The sequence below is a fragment of the Columba livia genome, chromosome 1 (genome assembly GCF_036013475.1).
Source record: "Columba livia isolate bColLiv1 breed racing homer chromosome 1, bColLiv1.pat.W.v2, whole genome shotgun sequence".
NCBI lineage: Eukaryota > Metazoa > Chordata > Aves > Columbiformes > Columbidae > Columba > Columba livia.
The window spans coordinates 108,029,254-108,041,431 of record NC_088602.1 but is presented as its reverse complement, the minus strand read 5'-3'; the positions used below and the strand labels follow the sequence as shown (position 1 = coordinate 108,041,431).

The 12,178-nt window shown below is 43.5% G+C and overlaps 1 protein-coding gene across 2 annotated transcripts in view; it reads right to left on the bottom strand.

The window, feature by feature from the left end:
* MAP3K15 (mitogen-activated protein kinase kinase kinase 15) overlaps positions 1 to 11,282 on the bottom strand; it is an 87,436-nt gene extending 76,154 nt beyond the window's left edge. Inside the window, exon 1 of one of the 2 annotated variants that reach the window (XM_065071888.1) lies at positions 10,567 to 11,282. In XM_065071888.1, coding sequence (XP_064927960.1) covers positions 10,567 to 10,900 — 334 coding nt within the window. In that variant the 5' untranslated portion in view covers positions 10,901 to 11,282. The remainder of the gene's footprint in view (positions 1 to 10,566) is intronic. The other variant, XM_021279879.2, reaches the window with a different exon arrangement.
* Positions 11,283 to 12,178: the final 896 nt, after the last annotated feature.

Sequence of the window (12,178 nt, the reverse complement as noted above, 5' to 3'; positions counted from 1 at the left end):
GGACTGCAAACACAGAAGCCCTGCTAAGGAAGCTGAGTGTCAAGCAGTTACAACATTGCAAACATTTGTTTTTCTCCTGCAAATTTTTATGATCAACTCAGATCAGAGCAGCAGAGATGACTGGTCTAGCAGCATTGGAAAGTAACACACAGAATACAGGCTTGGGACTGTTTTAATTTACCAGTTCCCAGCTCCAGTTTCGTCTTGTCACGCTCAGAGCAAACACAAAACTAACAAGAGATCTCTCCCCTCAACACATACACAAATCAGTAGAGTTTTTAAAACAATAATAATCTTTTTTCTTTCTCCAGCTGCTGTGAGTGAAAGACAGTAACAGGAGGGTTAGTGCAGCTAGCTGCACCTGAGTGAGATTATAACAGAAATAGATTTTTCTGCATTAGACAAAACCTACAGCCTTTCTGTGATTGGCAAGGCAAAGATGCTTGATTCAATACAATTTATCCTGGTTGAGCTAGCTACTAAATATTTGTAACAAATTTAAAGGTGGGGGAAGGAGAGAGGACAGCAATCAAGTGGCAAATAAACAATTCTCCCAAGCGTAAACCAAGTAACTCCCCTGTTATTTTCACCACCGTTTCATGAATCCACAACTCTCTTCTTGACAGGCTTGTAGGCAATGGAATACCACAACTCATGGAAAGCACTTCTGATACCACTAGGAAACTAAAGAATTTTAGGGAAATCTCATTATCATGCTGATTTACATGGGAGTTTGTTTGTTTGCGTTCCAGAACTAATTTCGTTTGCACTTAGATTTCAAAAGCTTTAGATACTATGTGAACAACATTTCTCAAATTGCTGAGAAGCCAATGACCAGTGGTTGAGTTACAATTCTCTGCATGAAGGTGTACTTTCCTTAATGGGAGAAGAAGAAACAAACAGCAGACTCCAGACATTTTCTTCTGTAACTTGATACAAAATGAAACAGAAAAGATTGCACTGAGCAAAACAGGGTTAAAAAGCACTTCAAGATAATTCTATTTAAAACTACCTTTTGTTTCTTACTTTAAAGAGATAATGAAGAATTTTTAAACATAATTTAAGCAAAAAAGTAGTATATGCTACAGTAGAGATGACTATATGTGTACAAGTTCAGCTATGACAAACTAGAGTACTTCCCTTAATACTGGATTTAGCTGTGCCATCCCAGATCAACAGAAAGCTAGGTATGTAATCCTAACAGTGTCATTACTGGTTTGGATTTCTGCCTGTCACCAGAGCCCACTTCAGTTAATGAAAGATCATGCTTACCAAGGTGGGATCACACACTTGCAATGCAATAAAAGCTGAGGTACATTTTTTAAAGCAGTGAATCCCATTTGGCCTTAAGCTCCAAGGCATAACTGTTGTTGAACTACTGACTTAGACCAAAGTTTAAGTGCTCAGAAGGTTTACCAGAAAATATCTAAGAAGTTTCAGTTCCACCACCTTAAACACCACAGCAGAATCTTTTACCTTGCCAGGCTAAATATTACAAAGGAATAAAAAGAGCAAGCACAGTTTATCATGACACAGGGATCCAATACTTCTAAGCATCAGAGTTCACATCCCAGCTTTGGTTCCCTCCTTGCAGGCTACAGTGATGCAGCTTTTGCTCCTGGTGTGCCTCTACCCCAGTGTCCCAGGAAAAGGTGAAGGTAGTAGCAGCACCTCTGAGAGAAAGAAGGTGCAGTCATATTGTGGTCCATGTTTGGGCCATCAGCTGCCAGCTGGATGGCACTGACCTCTGCAGAGACTGAAGTTATGCTGTTTATAGCAAGGCCGTGCCAGGGAGCAGCGCAAAGCAACAGCTGCACTCCCTCTCTTGGCTCATCTCAGGCACCCACATCACTGCTTAAAGGCAGCCTGAGGCTAAAGCAACTCACATCCTGCTGAAGAGCAAGGCAGAGACTACCAAGCTCATCAATTTCATCTGCAAGTTGAAGTTCTCCTAAAACAGACCCTACATCTATCTTGACTGCCTAACTTTCAGATTTAGGACAAGAGGAAGCAGCCTCAAGTTGCTCCAGGGGAGGTTCAGATTGGACATGAGGAAAAATTTCTTGACAAAAAGGGTTGTCAGGCATTGGAACAGGCTGCCAGGGAAGTGGTGGAGTCACCATCCCTGGAGGTGTTTAAAAGACACGTATCACAGTATCATGTTTGGGATTGGAAGGGACCTCAAAAGATCATCTAGTCCAATCCCCCTGCTGGAGCAGGAACACGTAGATGTGGTGCTTAGGGACATGGTTTAGTGGTAGACTTGGCAGTGTTAGGTTAACTGTTTGACTTGGTGATCTTAGAATAATTTTGGTTGGAAAAGACCTCTATGATTCTATGTAACATCACTGCAGTGTGAAAAGAGGCAGCAGCTGGACCAAGCAACCACCACTGGGGCTGCTCCTCCGTGTGCATGAAAGTAGCGGTTTGTCTGGATTGTTAGTTGAACACACGTCTGCAGCCAGATAGTCTGAACTTGGGACCATCTTATAAGCAGAATACAGAGGAAGAGAAAACGTCTGGAGTTCTTGTCCAAATTCTGCACAAATTCCTTACACATCAGAAGAGCTTTACCTCAAGCTTCTATTCCTACAAGCCAGGAACATTAGTTACTTTTTAACTAGAGAATACATCAACTTCTGTTAACATGCAATTTAATCATTAAAAAAGCCAAGTATGATTACACTGATAAGAGCTGGACATGACTGCAGAACATAAAATAAGCTACTGCATATCATAACTCATCTGTTTTATGGAAAAACAGAAATTAAAGCAATGTAATTAACTCACACATAAGTAAATATTTCTCTTTTTTAAAAAAAAAAAACTTAATTTTGTGACCTCAGGCCTCACAGAAAAGATTCTTAAACCTATGAAGAATATGCTACACACAGCACAGCAAGACTGAAAAAGCATGTAATCACTGCAAAGAAGATGAGTGGCCAGGAACCAGCAGGAACCTACAAAAGCAGCCTCGTGCCCACCCTGGTTGACTCAAGCCTGTCAGCCTCATGTAGAGTTTCTTTTCAGGACCTCTCTGGTATCACTCAAAGTCAACTTGAAATGCAGCAAGGGATTTGCTTGCAAACATCTCATGGTCAAACGGCACAGCAGATTCCTCCACAATAACTTAGGAACTATATTTTTAAATGTTTGTATACGATTTTTAAACAAAATAAAATAAAGGTAACCTTTAGAATTCACGGACTGGTAGGCAGAGTCAACACTTTGTTTTTCTCCTGTCAGTAAGCAGAACAACATCTACTTACATGAAGAATTCCAGAAGTGTTTCATTAGAAAACAAAAAACAAAACCCCACAAACAAAAAAAAAACCCCAACAAACAAAAAACATTTAAGTAAACAAAACAAAACCCACCCTAATTGCTGTGGTTTTCATGGCTGTGTGACAATGGGTCTTCAGATCAATTGCAGCTCAAGATAGATGCAGTAATTCAGAATAACCTGAAATGTTCAGATTTTCTACATCATTCATAATGGTTGTAATGGGCATAAAAGCTTCTATCTAAGTCTATTTAGTGAGAATCAATAAGACTTCTAATAATAGGGTGAAAATTCTCACTTGCAGAGTAAATTAAAACAGGAACACACAATTTGTATCATATTCAGGGAGAAGATTCCTTCCCAGCTGATTCAACACCTAGAAACACCTGTAGTGCTCCCAGCTACAAAATCCAGTGACACAGGGTTCACATTCAGCCTCGGAAAGAGGTCTCAGATTTAATATTTAAGCTCGGGAGGAGAGGAAGGCAAGCAGAGTAAACTGAAAGTTCTAGGTTGGGTTATTTTTTGGTTTTGTTGTTGTTTTTTTCAGGCAAGTGAATTTGAAGCAGAGGAAAGGGTGGGGGGGGAAAGTGCATGCCTAACTTTTTTTCGGTTATCCAAAAGTCATGGCACAGAAATGAGTCACTTCAGAGAGACAGTACATGCATGTGTACATACTCTCACCTTGGAACACTTAAAAAAGTTCAAATTTTGTATGGTTAGCACCAGATTTTTAGATGTCCAAAAAACTTAATTCAAAGCTTCATTAAAAGGTAGGACTCATACTGGGTTTTGGATTGTCAGTATTTCTTTCCGTATTCCTCATTACAAATAAAAGAGATGCTGGTCCAAAAGCAGAAGTAATAAACCAGAATCTCTCTCCATTAGAGAATCAAGTATATTTCTTCTTTTTAACATCTCCATCATTTTCTGAACACAGTTCTGATCGTGCGTTTGGCCCTTGGCAATATAGCAAAGAAGAGCTAATGAATTCCACATAAGCTATTTATTATTATTTATTTGCATAACGAATATATGGTTATTTACTTACATGTTTCTAAGCTTGTTCAATTGACATTTGACATTAAAGGAGCTATTTCGTAGAACACACACAAGTTGAACTAAAGTGAAGCCTTTAAGGTTACACACAGAAAAAGCAACAGAGTTGATACAAAGACTTTTTCACAGGTGACAGATAGAAAATAAGGTTCTCCACAGTTGAGCTAAAGCATGCAAATCTCTGAGTGCAAATAAGCATTTCTGCAAGAAGACTTCATGTTAGAAACTGACCTCAACTAGTACCATTAAAGGAAAATACACCTCTTGAATGTACCACGTGTGTTACAGCACCTGAGATGTATCGTAACATAGTAACATACGGACTTGATGGATTGCATCAGGCTTCTTACTGTTATTTAAAAGTCACCTCGCACACTTGGATATAAAAGGATTACATTACTGGCATATTACAAGGTCTTGTTATCAGCAAAATCTGGTTCAATGGCACAATGGAGAGCTTGTCTGGCAACACCTGTTGTCACTCTAAGTGTGCAGTAGCACGCAGAGACAAAAGATCAGGTCCCAATAGCTCTGCTCTGTATTAAAGCAGCACAATATCCAGCCTAGTTGGTCCCAGCCTCTCAGTCACCACCTTCTCATTCTGAAGATGGCTGGTTTGCTTCTCTTCATGTTTCTGTATTCTAGTGTATATACATCTCCTGAGATTTAAAGCAAATACATAACTAAACATTGAGCCACTTGCAGGGAAAAAGAATGGAAAGAACAAACATTAAGTATTCCTCAGAAAAACAGTAAACTCTGCCTGCTGAGGTAGGCACTGTTCACTGTCACACCCAGGGACAAAGATAAATTGCAGCAGGAAGGTTTGTCAAAGTTTATCTAAGAAGTTATTGCCCTCAGCTGTCATTCTTACCCTCCTGTTAGAGATTATGATCCCTGTGGCAGAGTCAGCAAGACAAGCATATGCCTCCAGATCAGATACACTACTTACCATGCCATATATTAGCTTAAACTAGTGACAAATGTTTACTGTACGCTAACATACTAGCCTTTGGGCTGAAGAAGTTGAAGCATCCCTGTCAATTCTGAAGTGGGGATACTGGGCTGTAGAGGGCTTCAGGGCTGGCAGCTGGGTACAGGCAGCAATAATTCCTTCAGTGGCTGCCAGAGCCTGAAAATCAGGATCCAGAACATGTATTTTCTCCTTCTCATGGTGTAACATGAAGAGTTCCATGGACAAGAAATCAGGGTTAAGGGTGGTTAAACTACGGTACAGAAGTAAGAAGGACCCCTGTTTCAGGCTCTGTCTGGGCCCTCTCCCAAGTCTAACACTGGCTCTGAGTGAAGATGTGGCTGCAGAGACAGGTACCAAACAATGCATTTTGGGGCTGTCTTATCATGCTGTCTTATCATTGGTCAGAGAAGTTCATACTTGGCAAAACAACAGAAGCAAACTTCAAAATATTCCACTGTTCTCACAAATGATCTGACAATAATTTCCTGGATTTTCAGAGAAACACTCATTTTTCTTGGGCAAACTTCTAGCTTTATTCCTCAGGACTCGAGACTCTCTTGCTTGTCTTCCTTTCAGTCAACTCATCCTGCTGACTTCAGCGATGGCAGCCGTCTCTAAATGCTGTGGTCAAGTGGCCAAAGAAATATTCCAAGCCTCAGAACAGATTGCTGCACATCCCTCATGAGGTAAAAGGATTATTAACTACAGAAATAGGATTTCACAGAACCAAAATGCAAACATCTAAAACTCATACAACTGTAGAGGCCACTCCTTTAGTCAGCACTGTAGCCAAATACTGTGGCACTTGAGGCAATAAGCCTTGATAGAGTTTCAGGTAGACAAGTAAAAGCCACTTCTCATTCTACCTAGCATCATTCTTCCACTGGTACAGATTAGACATGTAACTCTGCCATCATATCTGCTTTCATAGTAAACACAGAACAGAAAGATCCTTTGCAGCTATAGTAAGAGCACAAAGAGGCTGAATGACTGTAACATTACCAAGCCACACTCACCTTTTTACTATGTCTCTTAAGCTATTTATGAATGCACTATAGTGCCTGTAGTTTGATTTTTTCCATGGGATAATCCTGAAGAATTTTTAAAATCTTCAGTTAGCTCCTAGAGTCACTGTTTCTGTGTAAAATTGCTTTGATGTTGTGCAAAAAAAGCTTCACTACCAATGCCCAGGATCTGTGGCTTTCAATATAAAAAGATTTTGTCTCTTTCTTCCCAGAGATACAGTCAATGTATGCAAGCATCCTTATTACACAGAATCACACAGAATGGTTTGGGTTAGAAGGGACCTCTGGATATCATCTAGTCCAACCCACCTGCTAAAGCATGTTCACCTAGAGTAGATCTCTATTTCCATCACCCACTTCTGCATAACATGAATTAGTTTGTTGACAGTTTGTTTCTAGTACAGACTGAGCAAAGAGACCTCATCTTTCTGTTATCAAAAGCCCTTATTTTACAGTTTGGTTTAGTCTTGCAAGCCCTGTAGGTCCCCTTTAGCAAAGCATCTTAGAAAGTTTAGTGATTTCTTAAGGTCAGGGTCACCCTGCATTGCCTAGCAGTCTGCAATAACTATGAATAAGTTATGCCTTAAGTCACACTTCCATTCATTATAAGATTTCAAATGATGGGAAGTCAGTAATGAGTATACTCAAGGAGAAAAGAGACATCATACTTTTATTATGGAATACAGGTGTACACAGGTGCAGCATTCTTCTCAGTGGTTTACTGAAAAATCATCTACTAGAAAAGTCTGCCTGCAGACAGATTTGATCTGTTAATCTTTTTCTTTAGTCTGTCCTTAAAGTTTTGATGTCAAAACCAGCAAGGTACCAATTCCAAGAATCATTACATTATAGATTTATACTAAATAAGACAGATAAGCTTGCTGGGGAGGAGGCGTGTCTTATGACTCTAAGTAAATGGCTACAATTTCCAGCAGAGTGGGGAAAAGGGGACAACAACTAGCACTTTTGACAAAGATCCTGTCACTGCTATTCACAATGAGATGGATCTCACTGCTCAGTCTTTAATCATTAGTAGATACTTACTGGTTAAGGTTCCAACTATCAAACCAAGAGATGACAATGGGCAAGTATCTTTTAGAACTCCCACTCTCCTAACAGAGCAAGAGGAACGACTTATCAAGGTTCTGCCTATGGTGTACAGAATATAAATACACGTTTTAATAGATATCTTCAGTACAGGAAACATCTGTTCGATATCTTACACAAGCATTAATAAAGCTTCTTTAGGTTGTTATTTGTTGTTTTTTGTTTTTTAACACAGAGTAATTTCCTAACACAGAAAGTTCATTATGAGACGTAAGATTGCTCATATTAAAACTCATTCTTAATGTTGTTCTTCATTAAGAACTGAATTGCCAACAATCCCAATCCAACACATATTCTGGAAAGAGAATACAGCAACAATGGACTGTATCTATAAAATATAAAAACTTTAAAGGGCTGATTTTTCAAAGACTAAAGAAATTGCAGGGCAGCAGATTAAGACTGTTGTATGTAAATGAACAATTTTAAGCTTCAGCATTTTTGGATAACAGCTTGATATGTATTCAAAAACACGAGCTGGGGAGAACTCACCAATAAAAAACACAGAGCAAGAAAACAAGAAGGACATAAAAGTTCTCAAGAAACAATGACATCTTTGTACATAAATTGAGAACTGTAGATGCAACACTTTAAAATCTATGGTAATGAAAAATCCAATAAGGAGTTTAGGCCCACTGCCAGCTGATACCAAAAAAAAAAGGGGGGGGGGGGAGGAGAAAAAGGAAAAAAAAAAGAAAGCAAAACAAAAAATGAAAAGTGTAACAGACACTTTTTGGCCCTTTTGCAGAATGAAGCAACTACTCCACATGACACTCTTAAAAGAACAAAAAATTTCCCCATCCCTAGCATGTAGGAGGAAGAAATGAAACAGCAAGTACTAAGACATTATATTTCAACGTGCCACCATAATTTTATAAGTTTAAATTTTAGAAGTGTAAAGGTTCTCACCGAGGATTTCTCTAAACATTGATTTTAGACATAGCATAGGAACTGTGAAAACTCCAAAGGATGGGGCAAATGTCAGTACAGCACAACTATTGGAAAAAAAAAAGACTAAAGAGAAGTACGGATATGTCACGTATGTTCAGACAGTAACTGCAGCAATGCAAGAACAGAAAACCTATTAAGAATGTTAATGTTACAAGAACTACTTATTAAAATATTAAAATAACAGAAGAGCAAAAGAAATACTCCATTAAAATGATGGTTTATACGCAACAGTATTATTTTAAATTAAGGATGGTTGCAGTTAATTTGGGGCCCTTGACAATAAAGTAATGCTAAAATACAACTAACACATTCAGAGTGGTTTTCAAAAAGAGTATATACAGACATAAATCTTTCTACAGACATAAATGTTTCTTCACAGCTTGCAGGTCTGGTTGATAGAAGTGACTCATGTCAATACACTTGAGTTTCTTTTAATACAGGTAACTTGACTTTAAAGGATGCTTTGACAAAATGCTTACAAAATAAAGGTATACATTGCACAGATTAAAAAGTTGTCCCTCTGGCTCATCTCAAAATTTTAGTACTGGAAAGAAACCCACACAAAGACTATTTTCGACAGTCTCCTTTGGAACAACTCCTAGTTCAGCACTATTCAATGAGTTTTTAATGGACATTTAAAATAATATGAAGTATCTGCCGAATAAACCTGGACATCAGTGTGTTACAGTAGTATCCAGTAACAAGGTGCTTTACTATGACAAAGTAATGTTAATCACCAATAAAATTATCTTGGTCCTACAAGATTACCTGAATGCAAAAGTCTGCAAAGGTAGGCCACACTCTCAGACAAGAGACACCCACTTCAGAATGCAGCAACTTAAGAAAACATTTTAAATAACTGCCTCAAGCTCTCAGTACAATGCAGAGTAGATGAGTGCATAACATATTAACAGGACTATTGGTAGGAACAGAGAAATCATTTTGCATTGATGAGACTATAATTACACTGTTACACTTCAAAAGTGCTACAAAAATACCGGAGATACACAAAGAAATTGCTAGTTCAGGGTTGTGTACTAGGACACACAAAGAATATATTTCTTATACACTTTTCAACCTTGCAAGTAGAGATATAACAGAATCCCCTGACTGAGAAGTTAAAAACCAACAGCAGATGGGACATTCCTCAATATTTGGGTGACTTATAAGGGTATGAAATGAACTCATCGTCATATGAGAATTTAAAATAAGATTGAAGTTTCAAGAAGTATTCTTTAACACATCTCATGAGCAAAACAAAGGTCGTCTTCTGAAATAGTCATCAACATGGACTCAACAGTACTGCCTGCTCATACAGATATAAGAAAAAGTATATCTGCACCATGTCCGGCTACTCACCTTGACTAGTTTTAATCATACCTATTGACTCAGGGGCTTCCTCTGCTGGATCACAAAGCTCATGATTCTCTTCCACGCTGCCCAACCAGACAGGTGTTTTGAGTGGAGAAGGGACAGCAGCTTACTTTTGAACCATCAGAGACCAGACACCAACTGGAGCCCGGACAGGATGGGCAACACTCACAAGTCTTCTTCCTCGGGGTAAGTTTCTACACTCTCTTGTTCAGAGCAATCCTGGATCGCTCTGTGCCTGGCTATGTGCAAGCCAGTTTGACTGTCCAGGTCTGGAGTTCGAGAACATGAACTATCTGCTCATGCCACCTCAGAGGCTTCTGCCTGGCCCGTCTTCATACTCTGTCTTGCTCTGAGCTCCCAGCCAGGCTGGCAGCTGGAAGAGGGTTCTTAGCAAATCACACTAGCAAGAAGTTTGCTACTTCTTAAGGCTTGGTTGGTACCATCGGATACACAGCCCTGCTGGGGCAACACACTGTGGTGAGTGGAAGAGCTGGTGTAAGGGCCTGAATTTTTTCTCATACCTCCTCCATATGCATGATGCTCCTGAAAAGCAGGCTTTTGTTCCTTTTAGATGAGGTTCCCCTTGCACCCTTTTTCCTGTCTCCAAACTTCTTCTCAAGACCTCCCTCACAGCCTCACATTTGCTCCCTCTTCCCTGGTCTACGCAGCACCACCTTTATTGAGCCTTTCCCAGTTCGGACGGCAGTGACCCCAAACAACTCGGCAAGGTGGCACCGGGCAGGGGCAAGCCCGAGACCCCGCCCCGCGGCCCCGCCTCAGCCCAGCCAGCTTACCCGCGTCGTAGAAGGCGTCCAGCACCGCCGTCTCCCCGAAGTCCAGCTCCCCGAAGTTGACCGTGCCGAGTTGGGCCCCCTCGGCCTCGCAGGCCCGCAGCAGGCACTGCCGCGCCCCGGCCTCGGGGCTCCGCGCCCCGGCGCCCCCCTTGGGCGGGTCGTTCAGCACGTACACGGCCCGCAGGCAGCGCGGCCGCGGGGCTGCCGCGCCGGCCTCCGCCGCCTCCCCACCGTTCGCCGCCACCGCCTCCGCCGGGCCGGCGGCCGGCAGCTCCGGCTCCGCGCAGGGGTGCGCCGGCTCCGCCGCGCCGCTGCTGCCCGCGAGGTTCTCCATAGCGGCGTCGAGGGCTGTGGGGAGCCGGTGCCCGCCGGCAGGTGCTCAGGCAGGGCCGCGCCCCATCGCAAGGAGTTGGGCAAACTCCGGGGGCGCAGTGAGGCGGCTCCCTCCCGCGCTGCTCCCCTCGCCTCCGCGGCTGGGCGGCACCCCGCCCCGGCGGGCGGGCACGGAGGCGAGGTGGGGCAAGGTGAAGGCAGCCGGCGCGGAGCGGAGCTCGGCACCGCCCTCCCGGGACGGGACAGGACAACCCGGGGCAGCTGCACGGCGCGGAGTTCAGCCCAGCTGCCCCTCCAGCACGCAGCGGCACGGCCTCGCCGTGCCTTCCCAGGGCACACAGCCCGCTTCCCTCCGCGGTGCTGGAGGGAGGAAACACCGGCGGGGCGACCGCGCCTCGTTTATTACTCCCCTTCCCCGCCCCTCGCTGTGCGGGCAGCGGCTCCGCGCACCGCCCGCCGCTCTGCTGTTAGAGCCGGGGCTGTTGTCACTTCACACGGTGGCACCCTGCCCCCCGCTCGGGTTTCTCCGAAGGTGACAAGGGCTCGGTCAAGGTCAGCGGGCTGCAGCGCCCGAGCCGCGCCTCGGGCTGTGACCCCTTGCCCCGGGCTGCCGCGAGGAGCCTTTCCCCACGAGCATGGCCGTTGGGAACCGTTGAGCCGCTGCCAGCCCTGAGGAGCCGGCGGAGTCCCGGCGGGGCTGCCCGTCCCCGCCAGGGCGCTGCTGCCCCCGGGCCGCAGGAGCAAGGGCAGCCCTCAGGAGGCGGCGGTCTGGCCGCTGCTGGCACCCCAGAGCCGTCCCGTTTCTTTAGAAGCTAAGGCACCTGCTACTGCTTGTTTCTTCTCTCGACTCGCACTACCATGGCTTTCCCCGCACTGATTCTTAGGTCCAGAGAGGTTCTCCTTCCCCTCTACTCTGCCCTGGTGAGATCACATCTGGAATATTGTGTCCAGTTCTGGGCCCCTCAGTTCCAGAAGGACAGGGAACTGCTGGAGAGGGTCCAGCACAGGGCAACAAAGGTGATTAAGGGCATGGAGCACCTCCCTTATGAGGAAAGGCTGAGGGAGCTGGGGCTCTTTAGCTTGGAGGAGACTGAGGGGTGACCTCATTAATGTTTATAAATATGTAAAGCGTGAGTGTCACGAGGATGGAACCAGGCTCTTCCTGGTGACAACCAACGGTAGGACAAGGGGTAATGGGTACAAACTGGAACACAAGAGGTTCCACTTAAATATGAGAAGAAACTTCTACATGGTGAGGGTGACGGAGCACTGGAACAGG